Source organism: Haplochromis burtoni, unplaced genomic scaffold (assembly GCF_018398535.1).
Source record: "Haplochromis burtoni strain Fernald_Lab_line unplaced genomic scaffold, NCSU_Asbu1 Contig_62, whole genome shotgun sequence".
In the NCBI taxonomy this organism is placed as follows: domain Eukaryota; kingdom Metazoa; phylum Chordata; class Actinopteri; order Cichliformes; family Cichlidae; genus Haplochromis; species Haplochromis burtoni.
In genome coordinates, this window is record NW_024582423.1 from 1,368,507 (window position 1) to 1,394,049 (window position 25,543).

The 25,543-nt window shown below is 44.0% G+C and overlaps 1 protein-coding gene across 2 annotated transcripts in view; it reads left to right on the forward strand.

Annotated features, from left to right (window-relative positions):
• Positions 1-1,088: 1,088 nt before the first annotated feature.
• tcf7l1b (transcription factor 7 like 1b) overlaps positions 1,089-25,543 on the forward strand; it is a 33,172-nt gene continuing 8,717 nt past the window's right edge. For both annotated transcript variants that reach the window (XM_005922719.3, XM_005922720.3), the window contains exons 1-4: positions 1,089-2,097; positions 2,225-2,297; positions 2,421-2,548; positions 19,500-19,583. In XM_005922719.3, coding sequence (XP_005922781.1) covers positions 1,912-2,097; positions 2,225-2,297; positions 2,421-2,548; positions 19,500-19,583 — 471 coding nt within the window. In that variant the 5' untranslated portion in view covers positions 1,089-1,911. The remainder of the gene's footprint in view (positions 2,098-2,224; positions 2,298-2,420; positions 2,549-19,499; positions 19,584-25,543) is intronic.

Below are 25,543 nucleotides of genomic sequence, written 5' to 3' on the forward strand. Positions count from 1 at the left end.
GGATCTAATGAGGCCCGTGGAGACAACACTGCTGAATTGTCAGTCAGCCTTCAGCTTGCTGACACACAGTCAACAACATCAGTGACTGCTTTTCACAAGCAAGCGAAGAATGTCGAATTGCATCAGAAGTCAGGAAAAGTCTGAGGTCCGCTGGACTTGGAATAAGAAATGCGAAGATAACGTGAGGCATAAAGAAAGAAAAAGCTCCTGAAGAATGAAACCACTTTCCTAAGTGTGTTGCACCTCTGGATAACTTTAGCAACTCTCCATACTTTGCGAGAAAAACAAAAAAAAACTCAGCTCATTTCATTTGTCGTGGATTTAAAATTCATCCCCGTGTTTAAGATTTGTGAGGAGGTTACTTCATATCTTTTAAAAAAATGTAACCACTTCCCTTGTTCTTCCAAAGCTTGCAAAACCAGGCTCCAGTCCTGTTCCTCAAATCAACAATGGGGCAATGTGCTTGAGAGAGAGAGAGAGAGAGAGAAGTGAGCCAGGCATGTCACAGGAGGCCTGGATGTTCAGAGCCTTGTTGCCTCACTGTCATGCCTGGTAGCTGTGCCGTAATAGGCCGTGCTTTATCCCGGGTGTTATTGCGCTTTATTGTTTCAGGGCAGCGCAGACGTGCAATTTAAATAGAAGCGTGTAATTACGAGTTTGTCACTAAAAGCTGGCCTGTTATTTCCTCCTTCCCTGATGGAGGCGGCGTGGTCTCTGCTGCTTACCTGAACAATACTTGGAATATCATCTGGTCGCGTCACACGATAGACTGCTGCTGGTGTTTACTTAAACTATTAAAAGGCGATTAGGATGACGCGCTGTTTGTGCTTTATTCGCATGTTTAAAACAAAGCGAGTCCACCTCGTAATTTGTCTATAATAATAATAATAATAATAATAATAATAATAATAATAATAATAATAATATATTGGGGTGGTGATTTATTTGTGGTCACGCAGCCCTCCAGTTAAAATGCCCCCCCCCCCTCATCACTTCATGGTCTGTATGGAGACTGCGCATTGGTGGCTTTAGGGTTAAGAATAGCTGATGTAGCCTACACGGCGGTGAATGAAGTGTCGGTTTTCAGCGCAAACTCCTCCTCTACGGACGGGCTTGCGCTTTTCTTCCACTTGAACAACCAAGTAGTTTTCAGAGCGCATTCCCCGGCAGCAATGTGGAGGGAAAGGGCGAGCACGTCCAGCTGAACCTTTTGTTTTTTTATACTTTTGCACGTCTTTTGTTATTTCTCTTTTTCTAGTTATGAACTTTGTTTACGTTGGGGGCCCACATAACAAATTGTCGGTTCTCGGGGAAAGCAAGCGAGTCCGAAGTGGAGAAAACTGCAGCCCGTGTCGTTGTTGTTTTTTTCCCTTTTTCTTTCCTCATTTTTTTCTTCTTTTTTTAAAAAAACTTGAGCAGTTGTTCTCTTACGCATGGATATTAGGAGATGAAATCGGACGTGTTGCTCGTTCTTGAATAACCTCGCTGTCGCGCGTGCTGTAGTTTATGTGGTCTCCGGACTCTTGTAGGAGGAAAGAAAGTCCCATTCCTCAGCGGCACAAAAAGTAGAGACACACAGGGACCGTAAGTTGTCCACAACCTGCGAAGGAGACGAAACTTTGCCAAGTTTGCGGCGCATCCGGCCACCGACGCCAAGCTTTCATCGATTTTTTCTGTCGCCGTTGCAAACTTTTAATTGTGGATTATTAACTCAAGGCTCGACATGGAGCACGGGATCAAGTTCAGAGGATGAAAAAGGAGTTTTAAAATATGAACATTTTCTTGTAGTTTACTGCTCCAGTGGTTCGCTTGGACTACGCTGATCAGATAAAGAAAGAAAAAAAAAGAAGAAAAGGTCAATTGTTGCGTTTGTTTTTCGTCCTCCTTGATACTCTCCACTCGTCTGCGAAAATGCCACAGTTAAACGGAGGTGGTGGGGACGATTTGGGGGCCAACGATGAAATGATATCGTTTAAAGACGAAGGGGAGCAGGAGGAAAAGATCTCCGAAAATGTGTCAGCGGAAAGGGATTTGGATGATGTGAAATCCTCCTTAGTGAACGAGTCGGAAAACAATAGCAGCTCATCAGACTCGGAGGTAAGTGCAGAGCACATTTTAAGTGCTCTCCGCGGGGCTCAGCATTAAAAGAAATGGGATTTAATAGCGCTGAAAGTTTCACTAGTTTCCCCCCTCCTCCTCCGTCTGTGTCTAATGTCCGTTGTAGCAAGCAGAGAGGCGCCCCCAAACCAGACCCGACTCAGAAAGTTATGAGAAAACAAGAGACTACTTCAGCGAAGGTAATGATAACAGTAATAATAATAATAATGATAATAATAATAATAAAAAGGAACTCTGGGTCTTTTGCATAGTGCAACTGGTAATTGTTGTGTCTTGCTTAACCATTTTCTTTATCCCTGCAGCACTGAGAAGACAGCAAGATGGTGGCTTTTTTAAGAGTCCACACTATCCTGGCTACCCGTTTCTCATGATCCCAGACCTCACCAATCCATACCTTTCTAATGGTTCGCTGTCTCCCAGTGCAAGAACAGTAAGTGTCTCTGCGGATGTGTTTCCCTCCCCTTGCTCTCTTTTCTTTGTTCCCTCTTACTCTGCAAAAAACTTTGGCCGTGCGTAAAAGTTCCTTGTGCACAACTCAGACCGCCATATTCCCTCCGAGTGGCCTCTCAAGGAGTACTAACTACTTCTTTGTTCTTTTTGGGGATATAAAATTCTCCCTGCCACCCACCCCTCGCAAAGGCTCGCATATGAGAACTTCTTATTCAGATGGAAACCTCAGACACGTTGCTCAGTCTTTTTGAAAATAAGGAGCAACTTTGACAGTCCCTTACAAAAACTGTGCTGCAGCTTCACACTGGGTCTTCATTATATACTTAATAGTGGCCTCGCCTTACTAAAGCTGATGTTATCTAAAGTGCTGTTATTCCAGGGACTTGTATTTTGCAGTGCAGAGGCTGCTGTTCCTTCTAAAATGCCATTTTAGAATCGCAAGATATTCTCGTGTTGTTTTTACTTGCACCACATTTCTTTCTAATGTTTTTAGCTTCAGTGGCATTTCTTTTGATAGGCAGGCTAACTTCTTCTGTTGGCCTGCATATTAAAAGCTACTCCGCAAAAGGGGGGAAAAGGCTGTTGGTCAGGTCATATCCTACAGTAACAACAATGTAATACCTCACTCTGACACACACGGGAGGCATTTCACTGCACTGTGTCCCCCGACAGACGCTGTCCAGAGACTTTAAATGTCCAGATAAGGTTGACAGTCTTAAGCAAGTGTTGCTGATGCAGAGTTTGGAGTGTGTCATTTAACCTGTTGCATTGAGGCATTCCCAGCTTGTGAAGTTGTAAACATTTTATAGTGTTTAATACTGATTATTGGTTTGGTTGCTGCTTTTTTGTTGTTGTTGTTGCAATTTTGCTTTTTTTGCAGTGCTTAGCTTCAAACATGACATTTTCACACAGCAGTGGGTAGCCAGTTAGTAATGCTGTGGACACTTAAGGTCAAACAGACACACATTTTAGGTAGTTTAATATTTGGAATCGGGAGACTGTTAAATGCAATGTAATTGGTGCTGCACAAACTTCCTTGAAATAATCTCTGCTTGTGAGCTCTGTTTTTCTTGAGATTGTCCATCCCCCAAGCCATGTCACCCCCCACCCTAAAAAAAGGAAAAAAAAAACAAAATAAGTACTTTCGTTAAGGCCTGGCAGGCATCTGACTGAAAAGACCCAGCCCCCCTTCCCTCCCCCTTTATCCTTTTCACTGTTCCTTGCCCACTCCCCTTGCCTCCCTGTACCTTCCATTCAATTAGAAAGGCGTTAGTTGACCATTGTTATTCTGAGCAGTCTTGATGGCTTCATTGGAGGTCTCCATTGGGGCTCATTAACTAAATGGCTACTCTCCTCACTCCATGTGATGCACGCTATCTTGTAGTTTGTCTATGTTGTTGGTTTTGGCCACCAGACTTTCCGAGGAGTGACGTCACAACCCAAGAGATAAACGTGCTCGAATAGAAGTGCATTAGAATACGTTTATTCCCCCCAAAGGAAACTGTGGTAGATGTATTTGGTGTAATTAAGAAACAAACCTAACGGCTTTAACTCTGTTATCTCGTCCCTTGCTTTGTTTTGTCATGTGTGTCTGGTATGAATGCCTCTCTCTTCCTGGTATTTTCTCTAGGAAAACAAGAGCGGAAAATTAATACAGCTTATTGCTTGTGGCAAAGTAACAAATAATTACAGGGGATTTTAAATTCTGAGGTATAATCCTCTATATTTGAAGAAAAAAAAAGAATGGGGTCAATAGGACAAAGTGGGCTGACTGTGTCAATCATCACTGTGGCAGAAAACAAGCAGGCAGACAATAGCTGGCATACTTAGCGGTCGTCTTAAGGTCTCCATATTGTACTGGGCTTTGGACTGGCTTCGTGGCTTAAATGTCGTGAATGTGATTGGGGAAAGGCTCAACATTTTTCTTTTTTTTTCACCTCTCATCGCGAGAGTCTGGTTTATTTACACCTGTGGATCAAGTTTAGTGCAGATAGGTTTACAGAATAATATTTATCACACATTTTACACACATGATGAGCTCTGCAGTAAAGCTTATCACGAATAATCATTCTGTGGAATATGCAGATAGGCTAGTGAGATGAAATTTCTTCCTACAGGGCAAATGAATTTGTTTTGTCACCTCTCCCGTCTTGACATAAAAACCATCCTGGTGCCCGCAAATACTTTTATGATGTTGTGCAGCTTGGAACGCCCTGCTGCTGGAACTGCCACATTTGTTTTACAAGCGCCCAGCAGTACGCGGTTGTACTTGTGCTGCATGAGACGCATTAAAGTTGCGTCTCTCACACAGATCGTGTGATTAGTGCCAGGCAACAAAATCCACCGTTTCCATTTCCTGGTGCAGACTAGGCAGCTTGATACCTTTGAGCGTAATGTAAATGTTTTGTTTTTTTTAGTTTTGTATGTATGCAAGACATTCATTTTCACATTTGCATGAAACTATTTATAACTCCTACTTGTGCTCTCCCAACCAGCTGCTTTTGTGTAGTAATGCTGCATGTGCATTCAGTGCATATAATAGACGTGAGGTGTTGCTCAAGAGTTGTCATGCAGTAATTTTACTCTGCAGTCTTGAAGGTTTTGAGCCCCTAACTTAAAAAAAAAAAAATTGGGATGTGGCAACCCTATCATGAGCAATGAGAGACAGGCCTACATGGGATCAGCACAGAGTTCCCCTGAGGGCCAAGCATAACTGATTTAAAGCCTGCTCTGAGCTGACATTCCGCTGTAATCCACTGAGAGCTGAGGAGGAGGTTTTATGTTTGCAGAGATGTTCCACCAGACCTCTGCCTGCTGTGGGGCGCAGGACCGGAGCATTTGTTTTTTTAAATTTTTGTTTTGTTTTCTTCCCCTCTTTATCAAAGTTATCAGCACAAATCCAGCTAAATGTTTGCCAATTCACTGATTTGCATTGTGATCGAAGACTGTCAGATTTAACTTGGCGAAACACGCACTCCGCTCCACGCCACCGCCCCTTGTTGCCTTCATCAGCACTTTTAGATAACTCGGCCACTACATCACCATCATCCTCGCCGACGAGCGAAATGCCTCTTGTGTGTGAGAGGTGGCGAGAGAGTGTGAGCGAGGTTAGCCGCTCAAACATATCTTCATCAAATACACGGTGGGACACTCGAACTCCCGAGCATGATTGTTGAATAGAAAATGGTTTGAGATCGAGATATGAATGGAGAGCTTGTATAAGTCTGGACATGTCAGTGGCTACGATTGCATGCCGCATTGGCTCTCACCACCACCGCCACCCCCCCTCAATTCTTTCTGGTGCTTTTGGTGCTTAAAATGTGCAGACAAAGAAAAGTCAACACAGACATTGTCCCGCTGAATAAAAGGGCCTCTCCCTGCATAAGCAAAGCCTGTTTGTGTGGAGATGTCTTTTCATCAGGTGGCTCACTTGGCATTTCACTCACCTTGCTGCATGTGTGTGTGTGTGAATGAGCAAACATGCAACCATGCGTGCTGCACGTTTGTCTGTGCAGAGCCTGTGAGCGTCAGGAGGGTTGGGGGAGTGGGGGCGTTCAGGTGATGCTGTGTGGATATTTTGCAACAGAGGGAACAGTGTACGGGGCGCTCACATTCTCACAACGCTCAGTGTTGTATTCCTGAATGTTGGCGTGCAAATATTTTTATACCCAAGCGCTGTGTCAACACAGCTAACATTTTTGACTAGGTTTATAGTTTTTAAAGGATTTTTTCCCTTCAAAGGCAAACACATCTACATCAATTTGGTGACACTATCCAATTAGAAGGAGATCTCGATCGCCCGCAGAAATGCCATCACTGGCTGGGAGCTCTCGCCTGGAGTCATTTTGATAATGAACCCTCTGCTCGGACTTAAAGGAATTGAAAAACAATCGTGATTTAGTTGCAGAAGAAGGGGAGAGATGTTTACATTCTCAGTTTCCACATAATGTGTGAATTGGTACATATTTCACGGCTGTATTTCTCAGCAATTAGCTTTTATATTGCACATGGGTAATCAAGGTCAGTTCTAATTAGTGCAACACAAACCAGTGCAGCTAATAATATGTTGCAAATGTTCCAATTTACACAGAAACTAACCAACAAATCAGTAGATGTTATAACTTTATATCATCTCCAGCAGTGTCACATGCAAATCTTTTTTTTGGGGGGGGGGGATGCATGCATCTGGCATTTGATTTTCAGCCCACGGATGCTTTCTTCCTACCATCCCTCACACACAACTGTGTGAAATGGTGTCAGTCCTGGTCTCTATCCTTCTCTCTCTAATCTCTGTGGAAAGCATGAGCTGGCGTCAATTCCTCCCGCTACCCCATAGCCTGCTGGTTCACTACCTAACCCACCCACTCGCCCGCCTGACATTAGAAATTCTGTTTATAGCGTTCTCTGGCTTCTCGAGCGCGGGGCCCATCAGGAGCATCTCAGCACCCTTTGAGGAAAGGATAACCAACATCTCCCCTCTCCAGCCGCAGACTCCCCATGTTCAGTGACATCAATGAATCCCTTTGATGTGCCAAGATGAATATGTGTGCGAGTGTTTTTTTTTTTTTTTTTTTTAAATCAATTTATGTGTTTTTCTCGTTTGCTGCGTTTGGCCAGAACTGCTGCTCAGTTTGGTACACTGCTTTTTCTCCTTTAAAAAAACCAAACAAAAAATGGGAGAACTTGTGTTTAAGTCGAGATACATTTGGCCAAACAGGTGAACACGTCTAGCGCTTCGGAGCGCACGCCGATGTCTCCGCTGTTCTAGTCTCGGAACACAAAACTCTTGTTGAAGAGTTAAATATAGGCGATAGGCGTTCCGGTGAACAAATAGAGAGTCATGTCTACACATGTCCTTACTTTGCGCTCAAACAATTGCAATGCTTAGCGGATAATCTCTGCATCGTGAATCTATTGTGAGACTCAAATATAGTTTAGTTAGAAGCAATGGAAAACCAAAGCTCGCGTTCTTTGTCACTCATTTTTTTGGTTAAACTGTTACATATTAAAAAAAGCTGTTCTTAGTGCAAATTAAAGCTCGCATGAATCGTGTGCGTGTCTCTGTCCTCATAGAAACGGAGAAGGAGTTTTATTCTTAATACAGTTTGTCAGAGTTGGAGTCGGAGCAACTCTGTCGGATACCATTTTTTAAATGACTAAATTACCTGTGCTAGACAAATGTCGGATGATATATCGGTCGGGCCTTAATTATGCCTGCATCTAACCATAATTATGTTTATGATCCAGCCAGTTGAATGAAGGTGGATTAACTGTGTAATCGCTTGTGTAATACGACAAAGAAAGGAGATGAACTTGTGATTTTTTTGTCTGGATTGGTTAAATTAGTCTTATCGGTTAACTAGTCTTTTCACCTCCAGTACACTGCTTCTCAGTGAAAACTGCAGATAAAATCATAATGATCCCTACCACAGCAGTCTAACTGGTAGATTAGGGTAGAGTGACTGTTTCCTTATATAAGTGTTTGTATGCCCATGCATACCCATAACCACTACTGTTTAGGTCGCATAAAGAAATGTTTTCCCTCTATAATTGTACCTTAAACTCCTCGCTAGTAAAATGTGATTGTACAGCAGGAAGACAAAAAAAAAAAGCTCTAAACAGGGTTTCATCAGTCTGGTATTCCAAGCAGCTGTTTTCAGTTTAAGCACTGCAGGCAGCAGCAGAGGGAGAAGGAGCAGGCATGAGGAGAGATTGTTGATGAGATGTGGTGGTAGAAGCATAAACTGGGGCAGATACGGGTGCTGCTATTCCTTTGCCTGTTATCCTGTGGTGGGCTGCCTTCCAGACCTTGAGGCACTCACTTATCTGAGGGATTCTGTCTCCCACAGAGCACAGCTTCTTCTTCGTAGACCACAATGCCTTACCATTACCTTACAGTCACAACCCAGTCAACAACAGCAGGAGGATATCAGATCATGTGCATGTAGCATCAGTACTACTGAGATTTACACCAGGCCTCGCTTCGGTTCATATGCTGGGCACGGAAGTGCTCTGTGCGGCCCAATAAAGGCATGCGTATGCGTTGTACCAGTGAGGCTGTAGTGTCATACTAAATTAAGAAGTGGATGGACATCCTTCCAGAATGAGGTTAGTTGACTGCAAGCAGAGCAGCTGTTCTTCTGGTTGAGGTTATAAATCAGCAATGCCGCTTCCCACCGAGTTAAATGGTGGAGCAGGTTTGGGAGTGCTGTTGGAGCTCGTAGCCCACTGACAGATACATGTCACACATCCGCACGTTGCACCCGTACACAACCCGTGACCTGTTCCGCACTGACATTTTAAGAGTTGCTTTAACCTGTGCAGATTTTCACTTTACCCATAAAGCAAATGCATCTCTCACTTTGTCACGCATTTTAAGTTGCCGCATGATGATTTCTTGCACGTTGTTGTATTGAAATAGACCAAAACTTGCACGCGCTTGACTATAGAGCCATCGCTGTAACCGATAAGACTGACGCGCCATCTGCAAACTGAATTTAGCTCTGGTAGCTCGTAAGTAATGGATCGTATATGTAACTGTATAAATAAAGACGGAGAGCTAGTGTCACGTGTTTAATACATTTATTTAGACACACGCATATTAGCCTGGGGTAAATGTATGTCACAGAAGCATTATTTCACTCTGTTGTTTAAGCCGTTATTGGAACGTGTCCGTGTAAGCTTTAGTGGTTTGCATTTTATCATTAAAAACTGTCTGCAAAAGTACTTGTAAAAGAATTTATGCATTGCCACTTTATTGCAACAGTGTTTTTTAAGTGAAGTTTACAAAATGTTCATGAGGGCACGCCGATCTTAGATATCTAAAAAACAACAACCAGGAAACCCCATAAAGAAATGCATTTAATGTGAATTTGTTTGTTAAATATCACACATTGACACTTTTCCCATGAGATCAGGCTGCCTGTCCTGATATTGGTATTAACTTAACCTTTGGGTGCCCCTCTCTTTCCCCGTTAGCCTCATAAACCAATTGTACTTGTTAAGAAGTCACAATGTTCTGCGGAGCAGCAAATTAGATTAAAGCCGAGCAAAGGCACAAGTCATCGAAAATGTGTAGCCTCCTTATCTCGGTCCAGACTTGTGGATCCTGTTAGAATAAACAGCAGGAGCAGCAGAAGCGTCTGATGGCCTGAGCTGTTTGCATCGCTCTCAGCCACAGGATATCCCTCTTCCCTGACCTTATCTGCTCAATTTAAAATTATGAGGTAATGTTCTTGATTAGTTATGAGTAAGGGATGTGATTGAGGGCCTTGTGCTCAGCAGACATAAGACACTCTTTACAGATAGCGGGATTCCCCTAACGCCTGCCCTCAGATAATCAGCATGATTAGGTTGCTTTGTGTTGAGAGTTTATCATTTGATATACTCAGCTTGGGTGCTTCTTTAAAGAAGTAAGTGTTGGCATGAGGTTGATCTTGTATCAGATGATAATCATGGATGTGGGGTAGGGTCAGGATCTCCATCGGAACAATTCCCTACATATTTGACTGACTTATTTGCTTCAAATGTAGAGTAGCTACATTAGAAAAAAAAAAGATCTAATCAAGCCTATATGACATGGAATAGGCCAAGGAGCCCTTTTGTTTGATTTGTACATGGGTTAGAGGAGCTGGCTATTGGAAATCCCTGAAGCAGGCTTTAGGGGCAGGTCTGATTCTCGTGTGAAATGGGAAGGCTCTATAGCTCTCGGCTGACTTGACTGGGGCTGTATGGGTGTGTTGGCAGGGGGAGCGCCGGTCATGAATAGGGTCTTTGACTACCTCAGACTTGCCCTGAAAGGCAGGACAAAGACCCTAGGGCAACGGCTTAGAGCCTCACAGCTGAGCTACAGAATGCTTGGCCCAGTCTTCCTCCCTCCTTGCCTGATTTAAATACTACAGTGGCTTTCAGCATTCTGGCGACGGAGCGATCGCATTCACCGCAGCACATTTACCATCAACTTTTCCCTCTGTTTTTGTTTACAGTAAACCAATGCCAGAGTTGTTTACGTAATCCATTGTACAGAAATCCATCAGAGGTGCGGGTGAATATGCATCAGTGACTCTCTTTAAAACTGCCTGAAGACGGACTCATGCTGTTCATATTAAGCAGAATTTATTTTGCTGCAGACTAACTGTTGGCATATGTGTGTACCACTGCTAATCACAGCTCCACTCAGAGTTGTTAATTATGGCGCATTTTTGCCTATCCTCATGCATGATGGAGATATTGGCAAGTAAACGGGATAAAACTCGCTGCGCACCTCTTAATCGCTCGATTATTTTTGACAGATCTGTGTGACTCTTCAGCTTTCGAAATTTGCAGATGGAGAATAAATAGCCATAAATCTTTTCTGCAGAGTTAATGGGGTTATTTGAGTCCTGTCCAGACACTCTCTCCCCACAGAGTGTCTAGTTTCAGATGTCACTCAGAGCTTTGTTTGCCCCCCTGGGTGAAGGGTTAGAGGTCAAGGTTCAGGGCCAGTTGGCTGAGTGGCCGCGAAAGCTCAGGCTTCCCCTCGGCATATCCGATCCCCTCCTCTACATCAGCCCAGCAGCCACAATGAAGGGATCAGTTTGCAGCATTTGTCTTTCCTTTTCATTACCCGAATGATTTTCGACTCATGTCAGAAGTGTAATTAAAAGAGTGCCTTTCACGGTTTTTGCAGTGAGTGGAAAACCATTCACTGCAATGTTACTGCGCTTGTTGTGAGGTTTCACTGCTTTTCCTGTTTTGTCCATTATTACCCCCCAAACCTCCCACCAATCTTTAACTGGGGTTATTTGCATAATTTGAATATTTCTGTTAAGACCTTCTTAGCCTTTCTCAATTAAGAATCACACCTCAGCACAATCTCACCCGGCCTCAAATAATATTAATAATAATAATAAAAAAAAAAAAACCTTCTCAGTTTCTTTGTTCAAAACACCTCAAAACTTTCAGCCCCCACCCACAATCTCAACTTTTCTCCCTGCCCCACCACCGCCACCACCCAAACATGTCCTCCAGCCAGGTTTATTATGCCGTTTCACGCAGACCAAAATTGCAGCTGCATGGAGAACAATCTGGAGCACATTAGCTCAGGCGCTGTGATTTATAAATTGTTTCTCAGGCCATAAATCCCTGCTGTAATTGTGCACAAGCACCCCCCCCCCCCCCCCCTCTCTCTCTCTCTCCAGTCACCCCCTCCTATCCTCTCCCTCTTTCTCTCTCTCTGAGCAGCTTACAGTCCTTGGGTTAACATTTAATTGTTTGCAGAAGTGTGCAGCTTGGATTGAGTGGAAGCTTGTTGCATTGTGGCACAGTATCGCAGAAACAGTTCTCCATGAAAGATAAACTTTCCTACTTTTTTAAAGGCTGTTTGTAAAACCCCCTTTTTTTCCTGTCGCATGGTGTGAGCTAAACGTTCAGAATGGGATGTGAGCGTTTTTGTCTTCAGCTCCCTGTTACCGTGGTTCATGCCCTGCATTCCTGAATACTATGTAATTGTAAGGGGGCCTCTCCTCAACCCTGTCCCAGGGAATCTGATATTTACAGCAGCCCCTGATCATAATCACCTTGCCCCTCTCATTAGATTGCATTGAAAGTGAAAGATAGCAGCAGCTGTATTGTTTTAAGTAGCATGTCCAGCCTCGAGGTCTCAGTGGTCTGGTTAATGTCATGAAGATTTTTTTCTATAAAAAGTTGTGACAGCCTGTATGAATTAATATTAGTTGCTCAAAACTGGACATGTTTTCCTAAAATATGTAAAAAGTGATTTAGTCAATATTAAAATAAACTGATATTCTCAGGCAATTGATGGTTCTCTGCTCATGTTCCTGCTTCATTGTTTTGCTTTCAAGAGACCTGGTGAACCTTGAAGAGGTAAAGGACCTAATGACCCATCCCGCCTTGTGATTCCTCTATAGGCTTTTCTTTACACCGTGAACGTGTAGGTTTTGTCTGATGGGTTTCAAGCTTTTCAGAGTTTCAGAGATGTAAGAAGAGCCCTGCACGGGGACAAAGTTATAGACAAGCCTATTGCTAAATCGTGATTTAGCACTCAATATCAGCACGATGAAAATGAAGCCTGCAGACTGTAAGGAAATGACTTCTACAAATGTTTCAGGTATTAAAAAAACAAAAAAAAAAAACCCCGCTGGCAGTCTTCCAGACCTCCCTGCAGTCTGCTGACAGTACGCATAACTAATCCCGGGGAATGTCATGGCAATTTTGTGCTGTGTCACACATTGTGGAGGTTTGAGATTGCTTTTACTGTTCGATTCAAAAGCTACATTGTAGCACATGTAGCAAATTTCTTTCTTTTGTGCCAAATGATTTTTGAATATAGTTTGCATGACTGTTAGAGCTTAAAAACAGCGACATATAGATGGAAATGAATTGATTCCACGTCAAAGCGACTGATTCCACAGCTTTGCCACCTTAAATTATATGGCCTCAGTCCCTCTCTGGGTCCCCTGTGTTTGAGGACTGACTGTGGCTGAAACATACCTGTGGCATTTGAACGTGTGTGTGTGTGTGTGTGTGTGTGTGTGTGTGTGTGTGTGTGTGTGTGTGTGTGAGAGAGAGCTGGAGGAGAGTGGAGGGAGTGGAGTTTGCAGTGGGGTGATAGGGATGTCAGGTAGTAAAAACTGAGATGAGGCAGGGCCCAGAAGTCTGCGGGGCCTGGAGATTTGCGCTTTAGCACTCAAGAGAGCAAACACAGGAGGCATCTGCAGGCAGCTGTGTGTGTGTGTGTGTGTGTGTTTGGGGGGGTGGTTAGGGGCTGCTGCTGCTCAGGACAGGGGTTGGGGGAGTGGAGCTGGGTGGTGGTGAAGAGACAGAGGGGAGGGGGGTAGGACTTGCAGAGTGAACACAATCAGCCCTCTGTTTTCATAAGACTTGTGGTATGTGAGAGCAGAAACAAATGTGTTTAATTTAGGCTCTTTTTTTTCCTCCTTCTCTCTCTCGCTCTCTCTCGCTTGCCTTCTCCACTACACCCACTTATGCCCACCTCAGTTTTTCAAAACTGACTCCCCCCCTTCACGACGCTTTGCTGCCTCTCCTCTAGCCCTGTCAGCTACTCTTGGGAAGTTAAAAAAAAAAGAGAGAGAAAAACAATTGTGCTCTGTCAGTGAGAAAAAAAAGGTGCACTTTTAGACGTACGTGTGTTTACTCTCGGAGGCTGGGGGTAAATATTTATTTGCAATTTCTGGAAAAAGAAGAGAGAGGGGTTATTTTTATGTCTTCCCTGTGTATTTGGGAGTGATTACCACGCTGTGGTATTTGCCCCGTTCAGCGCGAGTGGGTGGGGGTGCATGCAGAACTTATTATTGCCTCCTAAACGCCTTGGCAAGAAAACGCAGCATTATATTGGTAACCCACGCTGTCTCCGGTCAATTTGTGTTTGGTCATAAATGAAAAATTCAGGTCTCACTTGTGTGTCATTGGCGTAGTGTTGACACACACACACCTAGATTTGATTTCTAAGTCGAGCTTTACTGTAAACAACCAGCCGACTGCTGGTAACCACGTCGTGTTCTGGAGTTAATTATACAGACGTTTACAGCTGTGAATTTCAATGAAACGAGGCTACTCCCCAAACAATAAAAACGTTGGGTTCCTGCGCGACTGGACAAACAATGCCGCGGGTCGTTGAGCAGAAAGCATATCTTGGACATTAGAGGGCTAGCCTGTCTTGACATCGGATCATTGTGACATTAGCAGGGAGCCGTTTGTGACAATCGAAAGCAGATCTCCAAAGGTGCAGAAAACCACATAACTGACTTCACATAATTAACTTTGAATAGCTTTGCACCCTACTCTCTGTCTTTATGAGATGGCCTTGCTCTTACCAGATGTATAATTATTTTCTCCTGCGTCTAATTACACAGTGAGTTTTTATGTGACCTGCTGTTGTGCTCTGTAACAAAATTACTCACTTATTCCTGACTGTACCCTCACTTTAGCTTTAAACGGCTGATTAAAATTAGCTGAAATCCAAGGAGGAGAACAATGGCGGCTTCATTCTAACACACACATTGCAGTTAACGTTGGTTACACTCTAGATGCAGGAAGTAATAACTCAGGACCATGTCATGCTCAAGGAAGACAAAAAAAAAAAAAAAGAGTAGCCTCATGAAACAAATAATTGCTTGAGTTGCAAAAATGCAAACGCCTGCTTAAGTTGCAGCTCACTCACTGAGACAGAATGTTAAAGAAGCTTTTTATGGGGGTTTGTCTTGGCCTTGTATTCTGTTAATGCTGTTTTATTACTGAAACAGCAGTAAATTCACTCCAAGGACTTTTCAAATAAACCCGGTTTGCTGGTGAGTTTGGCCTTGTGCAGAATACACATGAGGTAGTCATATGACGGCATCGCTCATTGAGTAATTTAAAGCTGAGACCTTTTGAGAAAAGCGCAAACCCACGTATCTTGCCTGTTTTCGGAAGAGCACGTCATCGCTGCGTACGTCTGACATACAGTGCTGCACGAACCGTCTTGGAAATGTCGGAAGAAGCTTGACGCTGCGCTTTCAGGACCTCCCCGGCGCTGCTTCTCCTCGCTCCCCTTTTTTTGCACTAATAGTTCTTTTGTGTACAAGAGCATGTTAAGAGGCCAATGAGCCTGGCCTTAATAGGCCACGTCGTCATAGAAACCACAGCACTCTGGATGTCTGACCTTTGACCCAGTTTTTCTACTGGCTGTGAATAAGAGTGCAGGACGACCAACCGGGTCACAATAGAAGCCTGGCAAACTGAGGGAGTGCCCCTGTCATAGTCACTTAACTTCATTCCTCTGTGGGCTAATGGACACTTCAAATGTGGTAGCCATTAGCAGCATGCTATTTCCAGTGCAGCAACACGGGCTTCTCACGGTTAATGTAGTATAAACCAAGACGACAGGCTTCAACCCCAAAAGTTTTATATACTCCATGTATTCTGCAATAAAAATATCACCATAACTTACACTCTCACCAAACTAGGTTTTTTTAATCTTCCTCTAATTAACAACCTCCCTACCACCGCTACTAATGCATACTTACCTCATAGTGGACCAGTTGAAAAGTCCACATTCAGTGCAGGTAGTAGCCTCATTCGCAGACGGTATTGCGGGTATTACCAGCTGAGCCGCTTGTCATTTCCCCATCAATTACACGCTAATTAGCACAATGACTTCCAAGGTTTGCTTAACAATTGTCTGCGTAATTGTCCTTAATGTCGACAAACAATGGCGCTTAATGCAAACTCTGAGACAAAGGCGGGTGCTACCTATCACACTTTCCTTTGTGCCTTAAAGTCTTTAATTGTGTTTCATGCATAGATCAGGTTTAGGTGTCAATAGCCCCGCGTGGAGCAGGTGATATCAGCAGAGAAAACCTGGGAGGGACTGTTCCTGCCGGGAGCCTGACAGGGTTATTGTCTGAAGTTGCTGTTCATATGGGCCGGGGGGACGGTAATTAACACCTCAGCCAAACAGCAAGCTGTGTGGCCCATTTGTTTTCTGTTGGGGAGGAGGGTTAAAAGAAAACAATGGGGAGGAGTTCTCCACACAGTAGGTGATTGACATTATCTGCCGGGGTGATCCATGGAGGCATTCCTGCTGCTCGGCTATTCACCGCAAGTTGGGCGAAGCCGCTTTTACAAGCACCAGGCCGCGTCTGAGCTGCCACTTTATGCATATTCGCTCCTTTATTTGTTGCCTGTCTGACTGTTTTTCTGTTGATTTGAGTGAGTTAATCCAATTGAGCATATCATGCTAAATGGTAAATGGAATTGTGCTCATATAATTCTTTCCTACTCCAGCTGACCACTCAAAGCGCTTTTTGCCACAAGCCACATTTGCCCATTCGCGCACATTCAAACAGCGCTTCATTTTATGCCCTTTATAACTAAGTAACATTTGGTAGGGGCGGGGGTCCATGTATTGAGCCACTTCCTGATCCACCGCCACCAATACATATGCAAAATCCTGCAATCCGTTTTAGATAATATAGCAAAATTAACATTACCTAGATTTACGCTTAACACGACTCCTCAGTGCGACCTTTAAGTTAACAGATAGTTGTTAGCAAAAGTTTGGATTTTTTTTTCTGTCCCTTTGGCAGACTCTCTGACTTAGTTTGACAGCAAATGTCCAGACATCTGTCTCTTCTCCGTGCTCCGCTGTTGGCCTGGAGTATGGCAGCGCACACTTCAGAGATGACAAAGACTCTTGGCTGTGTTTTCCTCTGCTCTGTGAGAGCAATGTAACAATTAGAACCCAGCTCTGGCAGGCCACATGCCCCCAAGCATATGTTGTATTCTCTGTGTTCAAAAACCCAAACGCCTCCAGTGCAGCTTTTTTGGAAAATTTCAGTGGCATCACTGCCACCTTTGTTGCATCTGGGTCCTGTAAAAGTAGCACATTCTACTGATGTCTATTCTGAGTGTTGGAGGCAGCAGGGAAGGCTGGAAGACAATTAGAGAGTTACGAAAATGGATCAGCTAAACTTCACTTTAGTTACACACTTCTTTCAGTACTCTGTCCGAGTGTGCTTACCAGAGCTTCCAGCCCCCATGCTGAAACAGGCATTGCTATGAGACCTCAACCATATGGCTGCGTTTGTTTCTAATAAAATAAGGGCACGTGTAAAGCATTTCCAAATGTCTTGCAGTTTAATTTATATTAGGTTATCTCCTGTTTCACTCTTTTACAAACATCTAGTACCGCTTAAGCCACGGCATTTGAATCAGCCACTTAAAAAAATGCTGGCTCCTATTCTGCAGTGCAAACTTTCTTCTGACACTTTACCTGTTTTTTTTTTTTCTCTTTCCTTCTGCACTGCAACACAGAGAAAGTTTTTGCTAAGCAGCATGGCCCCCAATTCCTCACCTTTTGTTTCCAGAAGCAACTCACAGACTCGAGCACCCTCCCTCTCTCCCTCTCATGTATGAGTGAGCGGTGTGTAGCTCAAAGTGTGGACTGGAGCTAATGTGACAGTGTGCGGCTGGCATTACCTGGCTGGATGTTTCGGGGAGTGTGTGAACAGTTGCTACATAGGGCACACTGGCAATTAAAAGAAAAGTAGGTGCTCAGAAAAAAGTGCCCGGGGGCATGTTCCTCAGTCCTGGCAGAAGCTGTCAAATAAGGGATGGATTGGGTGGGAGAGCTGGGGTGGGCACGGCCGGGCCAGACCAAACGCTCACAATAGCGCTCGTTTCATTTGTGGAAGGACTCATGATTGACATAGATTAGACAGAGAAAACTGCATTGTTTTGGATTTTCTCTCCGGAGAGTAGCATTCATTAGGCACTATGCACACAGCAGAGTAAAGTTTCAATAGGGAGCTAGCAGCCTTTAAAAGCAACTGCCTCCTGACAGTTGTATGGACTTGGGCCCATTAGTTGGAACCTACGATTCAGCCCTGAGCAGTATAGTGAAAATGAAGAGGGCTGATGTCAACTCCAAGAATTTCCCCCCTTTTCGAAGGGGAAAAAAAAGGTCCCCTCCCCCTACCTTAGTGCTCTGTTGGACCCCAGCTGTCAGGAAACAATACCCTCTGCCTGCTCCGACAAACTAATTCCTGAAAATGTTTTTTTTTTCTTCCCTCCTCTCCCTTTTCCCTCTCCTGCCATAATGTCTTTTCCATTTTTAACCCACAGCCATCCAAGCTTCCTTCCTCCTTACAAACCCGGAGTGATGAATGGAGTTTTAAAAATCAAAACCTGAATGCATGACTCCTCTAGTTTGCCTCTTTGTCATCATTTATCCTGCACCGACTTTCAGAAAATGGACAAAGCTTTGCATATAGTCTTTAGCTGATTTTTTCCAGCTTTAAAAAATTTATTTTTTAAATGTTTCTAAGCGACGGGTACTATTAATGACCTTCTTTATTAGCAAGATGTTTCCAGTGGGCGGACTTTTTTTTGCACTGGAAGTCATACATGGAGTTTTATTTATAAAACAATGCTAGTTCACTGCAGACTGATAACAGTGGATGCATGGGGAAATTGCGCAACAACATGTGACAGAATTTATAACGCTACCGAAACAATGACTTGCGAAGGCTTTATGTGTCAACTCGACATGGGCATGAATGAAAAACAAACAACACTACCTATAAAATAAAACTCTTGATTATTTTTAAATTGTACCAGGGAGAAAATCCACATGCATGACAAGCTGCTGTATCCGGTATTTAAGCTGATTCATAAACCAGATGGTTGGAGCTCTCGGGCTTCATGCTATCTTTATTGCTGTGGGACAAAAACAAAATGCTCAGTTTGTTGCATCGAGCAGTAAAACCTCTTCTTGACCGCATTTCTCACAAAGGGAGAGAAGAACAGTAATAATCTGACAAGCAGTTGCAGATTTCTGTCTAGCAAATGCCAGAAAAAAAGAGTATGATTACTTTCATATTTGAAAAAAGTGTGGAGAAGAAAGAAACGAGCAGGGGCTGCGATCAGGTCAAAGGGCCATACGGATTGAGGTGGGTAGTCAGGAGTCTTTTGCTGATCTTTAGATGGTTCTTCCTCTTCCTTCCAGCTGTCTCTTCCCACCCGCTCAGCGATGGGCGCCCACAGCTGGCCTCTTGTTTTTCCCTGACAAACGGCAATTTCACAGTCCTCCACCAGTCCGTTGTGTTCACATCGCTCTTCCTACTCTCCGCTGTGCCAGAACTCACTGTCAGACTCCAGCAGCACTGCGGGTCTCGTACAGGTGTCTGCTGGAGATCTCTGTGGGTTTGACACCATTTTATGCCACTTTTGCACTGTGCAGAAAAAAAGATTGGTCTGCCTACACTCACATTAGAGAGTGACTTTTGCACACGAGACTCTATTTTTGAATGCGTTTTGTTAAATCCATATATTTTATTTTCAGTTTTTCGGTTGTTTTTTGTAACCCCCTTTCCCTGTAGTGTGTACTTGCTGTGGTTCAACGCTGCTTCTTTTTTTTCTCTCACTTGCAGTACTTGCAGATGAAATGGCCACTTCTAGATGTCCCCGGATCCGCAGGACTAAAGGATTCTCGCTCTCCGACACCTGGCCATTTAGTAAGTAAATCTCAAAACAGAACAAAATTCAAGCCAGACAACGATAAGATGTGCAAGCGGGGTTCGACTCCGAATTCTTGGCATTACCGATCACTGACAAACACTTTGGATTGCTGCACGTGCACGCTGCAAGTGTCGGACGTCTTCCGCAGGTTTGCTTCAGTGCGTGCGTCAGAAAGATTGTGGAATAAGTTAAGTGCTTGCTTGACAAGCAGCAGAACAGCTTGCATGAGGGAAGAAATAAACACGGAGTAGAATTTCGCACACTGCACAACTCAGCTCAGCAAATCCATTAATGTGCACACCAGCAGAGTCCCACTATTTACCCTCCCTTATTTTTGTGGCGCTAATAAGATGCTTCCTCCCGGCTGCATCCTACAAGACATTAACCCAATTATCAGACAAATCATATAAATGTATTGAGGGAATCAATTTACTGCGAACCGTATAAATGCTTTAATCAGACCATGAGCGTAATGCGATTATTCACGATAATGAAGTTATCGTGTGCATTCAAATCTGCCGGTTCCCACCCATCCATGTGCAGCTTCCCACCACAGCCTGCAACACCCGCAGTCCAGCTGCTCAGCAGCCTGTCTGTCTTTACCACAATAACTCAGTCTGCAGCATAAATCTCTCAAGTTTGATCCTCCCTGCCATTCCTCAACTTTCCCACACAGGTGTGAGCTAATCATGATGGTGTCTCACTCGGGTTAGACAATGCGGGGTCTCAGCAGACCTGTTTGGTTTGTGGCTTCACTGAGGGATGTGTGTGTTTTTTCAGATGGAAAACACAAGATAACGTGGAGCCTGAAGTTTACTATCTAGCATCTCACCTGCATGATTGTATCGGGGCGTTTTCTGGTTCAGGAAGCCAATTTTTAAACAGTGCGGAGAGTAGGAAGCCATTGTCACTGCTCTGTAGTCGAAAACAGTCGCCGTGACTCAGCCCCCTTGACCTTAAATCCTGACTAGACATGCTTGCTGTGTTTGCGGTTGATCCTCTGAATCCTGTAATTGCACTGATGCATTTGACAAAGTCCTCATTGAGAGCAATTAATGGGAAATTGTGAAGAAAACAGAGTTTGCTCATGGGACTGCAGTCCTGACTTTATGTCTCAATTAAAGATATTCTATTAGAAAAAATGCTGACCTATCAGTGACCCTTTTTGGTTTTCTTTTAGACTCTAAGCAGCTGCTTGGTGAAGTTTTGCTGTTTAGCCAGTACTGAACACTATAAAATTGTCTGAATCCCCATTGTAGCGAGCAATAATTCACAGAAATGAATGCGATGACGGCAGTTGGATTAAAGGAAATTAAAGAACGTTGACTGAGGTTTAGTTCTGCGGTTGGATTGTTTCTGTTCTGTCCTTCAGTAGCTGTTGCTACTTTTTATGTGACTCTATTGTGTCTTGCGGCCTTCATGTCTTTGAATGTCATTAAACCAGAAAAGCTAGTACAGAAAGAAACAATGTAGAAGTCTGAGAATGCGAGGGATCGTTTTCTGGCAAAAACTGTCTGAATACAAAGTATAATTTGTTTCTGTGTATTTCTCTTTGGAAGTTTGGAACATGTGTTCTCTTTTCTTATGCATTTAAATGTTTAAAAAATGTTTTTGTATATGCACAGCAGAACTTGGAAATTGCCTTTAAATTCAACATCTGTACAAGCTCTGTACTGGTGTTGGCGTTGTTAATGCTAATACTGTTAAGACGGCTGTAATGCACGGGCGGTGCGCTGTCAAATGTCACGTATGAAACACTTGCGGAAAAAATAATTATGCTTTTTTTTTGCGCTAAATCAGTGTCAGTGATGGGGAAGTTCACTGAAAGTGTAACTGCTTTCATTTTGTCATCTAGATGAGCAAGTCGCTACGCTCTATCTTGTGACCTGGGACCACAGGGTTATTTGATGTGGGGTGGGTAGATCGAACGCTGGGTACGGCGCACTGTGGGCACTGAGGATAAAAAGTGAAACACCCCGCTGTGCCCTTACCACCCCCTGCGTTCCCCCGTCCCCACCCCCCCTGCTGGGCCAGGTGCCCACATACTCCTCTGGTGTGCTGCTGCTGACAGGGAGCCAGGCTGATTATGTGCTCATTACTCCAGCCGAGGAGAGAGAAGGAGAGTGGGAGGGGAGCAGCAGGCTGGCTCCCCAGGCCTGCAGGCTCCCTAGGCCCCAACACTGCACTAATGAGAGCAGGGGGAGCGGATGGGCACACACGGGGGGCCAGGGATTACTGCCCAGGGCCAAGAGGAGCCAGAGAGAGAGACCCAAGGAGACGCTGAGGAGACCCCAGCAGGGACTCCTGAAGCGGACCTGTTCCCTGCGTGTGTTAGATTTGACATTGTTGCTTCTTTTTTTATGTGAAGATGGACCGCCACAGTTTGGATTATCTGCTGGGGCCTGCTTATAGGGATATGCGTATTCATGCATTTTAAAAGCATGTCGACAACTGGGTTCACTGATAAGGTTTTTGCAGTCTGTTATGGAGAGGCCTGCTCAGTCAGGCTCTTCTGCACATTAATAACTTTTAGCGAGTTGCCACATGTTGATATGTGAAACTTTTTTTTTTTTGGGTTGTGATTTCCCCCTTTTGGTTGGGTTGAGAGGGACATTGGGCTTTGGACATTTCTGACGATTCTGTTGGCGTGAAACAAGAAAAGATGTTGGTGAATAGAAATTGTGTTCGGTGGGTCCGGGGAAAGACCATCTTGCCACAGATTGGGTCCATAAGGCCTGTATGCTAATCGGAAGCCTGCTCTTGCCCGAGATCCTCAATTATTCAACAGACAGGTTTGTTTAGCATTCAGTTGGTATTGCTTTTGGTAGTATGGTGGGGTTGGAGGACTGGGAAGAAGGGAACAAGCTTTTTTTTCATGAACATACCACAGCGTGTCTTTCGCGCGCGCACACACACACATGCGCACTCGAGTGAACCCCAAAAACCCCCATTTCAGCTCCTGTGCTCAGAGGCTTGCCTCATGAATAATGCATCAAAGGCGCTGCAGGGCCAGGTGATGCAGTATGGAGAACTTGTCAGCCCATCAGTAGTGTCCCAGCTGGAGGAGAGGAGAGGAATCTTCTATAATATATCGATTCCCACTTTGCTAATAGTGATCACAAGCCTTGCCGTACTTACTTGCAGTAATTCATTCATTAGACCTGTTGTCTGTCTCATTACTGAATAGTTTTGTTAATCTGTTTTACAGAGAAGCTGTGAGTCGTTAATCAGACAGAACTGGCTGTCTGTCCCTCAGATGCTTACTGGATTACAGCACACTCAGTCGTCAAATATGGGCCGATCTGCGCTTGACAGAATCGCCCTCTTTGTTTCAACATGGTATGGAGTAATCACGGCACCAAGGGGCCTGATCCTGTCAGCGTATCACAAGCTACTTAGTCACCGAATTGTTTAAATGAATCAAAGTGGCAAGGTAGAGAGCAAGATTCCAGAGATGCCTTTTTGTCTTCCCACATGCGTCTGGTGTAATTTCTACATCTATGGGCTCTTAAAACATTTTAAGAAGAAATATTAAATAAAAACGATACACTTTTTTCCCTCCCCAAAGCGATACACATATTTGCCTTCGACCTATATTCCTTTAACAGACCTTTCACTGGGAGTCCGGTGAGATTTTCTCGTTTTGCATTAGGCAGCGAACAACCGAGATCCATGAAATCAAAGGATTTGGGAGGACTGTACTGAATACTGATCTAAGGTCTGCAGTCCTGCTGGGCCACTGCAGAGACAGGATCCTCTTCAGAAATGTGATGAGGAACCAGTGCTTTGATTCCAGTCGAACTCTTTAGAGGAGCGTACTCAGATCGAGTGCTGCAGACTGAGTGAAAAGATACTGTTTATTAGTGGCCGATTCACCAGAAAGTAATGTTACTGTCTGATAATTTACAAATATTTATCGCTGGTTAGGCTCCAGAGAGATCTGTCCGTGTTTACAGCCATATTTATGGTGCTGACTTTGCTAGCTCTCTTCATTTATTTAATGACTGCTGAGGATGTTCACTCCAGTAATCTGATGCTGTATTATTCTAACCTAGAATTATAATGCCGTTGACCTTGTCAGAGGCGATGACCAGTCGCAAAGGCGCGCACTGCCTGTGATGAATGGCATACTTTTTGGAGTGGCTGATTTTAAAGACACACAACCGTACGACACGGTCAGTCCCCTTTCACGTCCGCTTCCTGTTGGCGTTGACAAACAAGGCTCGGATTTCTCAGCATGCCAGGCATTCTTTTCACGCCGTCTTTCCTCGAGTTTTGAAAGGCCTCTGAGCCTCCCACCCAGAATCGCCGAGCATAAAGACACACAAAGCTGCGGGGTTATTCAGTTTGTTCTAAGCTCTCTTCCCCATCGGCTGTTTGCCTAGTAATTCAATTCAGATGTGCAGGATCCAAAAACATGTTTGCTTGAATGAAATCCACTCCTCCACCCACACTGACCAAGGACTGTGCTTTTCTTAGCACCGTTCCAAGTTGGACAGCCAGGCTAGGTGCTGCCACCTCGGCCTTTTTAGCTTTAAGCCCTCTTCAGAGACAGACATCTTTTCTCTGCACCGGCTCCGAAACTTTCTGCTCTGGCTTTTTTGTTTTTTGTTTTCCCCCCATCTCTCTCTCTCTTAAACCTTCCTGTTGCTATTTCAGATGAGCAGCTCCGAGTGGTTTTACTTGGATAGATGAGGGTTATGCACCATTGCAGACATGTTTGGAACAAGCACATCGATGTAAAGATTTGTATCTTTCTGGCGTAGACAGCGTCTGTACGTGTTGTTTGTATTTAAAACGAGGCTCACGACTCCTGCGGTTTTCCTCTTACACTTGGCTTGTGGATAATAATACTACGCCTATGATGGTTTTCACGGGCTTGAGGAATATTACCCCGGACATAAAGCGAGCCAAAAAAGGCACTGATAAACAAGTTGTTTGGTTTTGAGTTATGATGTCTGAGTTCTGGGGAATTTAATTAATTTAAACTAGCTCATAATTATGCTGATTTCTATTCATTTAATTAAAAATATATGTCGAAATAAAAAAGGAATTTGCTAGCTCAAGTATCCATTTTCATCTCTAACAGAGAAGCTCTAACAGGTAGCATGTAGGTCAGAATAGTTTTGCGTCCATAGAAGCTGCACACGGCATTTCTCTCTGCATTTTGTCAGGCTGGAAGCAGCCTGGATTTGAAACTAGTGCCTTCAAACTTAGAAATATGTTTGGAGCGCCCGATTCATGTATTCCAAGATATGAATTATTAATGTGTATCATTTCAAATTCTCACTGAACTGCTTCCCAAAATGTGTTGGCACCCAGGTCTAGAGGTCTCAAACAGCTCTCACAATATAGGGAAATTCATAAGTCGGCATATTGTACATGAAGTGGAACAACAAAGCACAACTCAAATATACATGACATGTGGGACCGAGGATTTTAACCTACTAAGTCAACACCATCTCTACCACGATCCAGAGCCCTCCGTTCTCCGTATGCATTTACCTCGCGTCCTCCAAGTCTGGAGACATTTTAAAAAAAGAGAACTCTTGTGGAAAGTGATCTTAATATAGCCATGTTTAACACCAGTAAATATTTTCCCCACTCCATCTGGCATTACCTGAATCAAAGCCTGCTTTAAACAGGAGAAACCACTTTGCTAAAGACTTTTTTTTTTAAAGAGGAAAAGGTTGGACCTTCCTTTTTCTTAAAAAAAAAGCTGCAGAGAAAAAGCTAACATTTGGAACAATTCTTAGCAGCGTGAAGCAAGAGAGCATACAGGACTCTCAATGCAAACCTTGTTCCCTGGCAGACCACGTTAGAGAGAGAGACAGAGGTTGGGAAGGGGGTGGGGAGGGATATTGAAGAAAGGTTAGCCTGGAGGAACAAGACTTCTTTCTCCCCTCCCACCCCTTGACCCTCCCTTGTGACAAGTTGAGCCAACAAGTGCTCTATT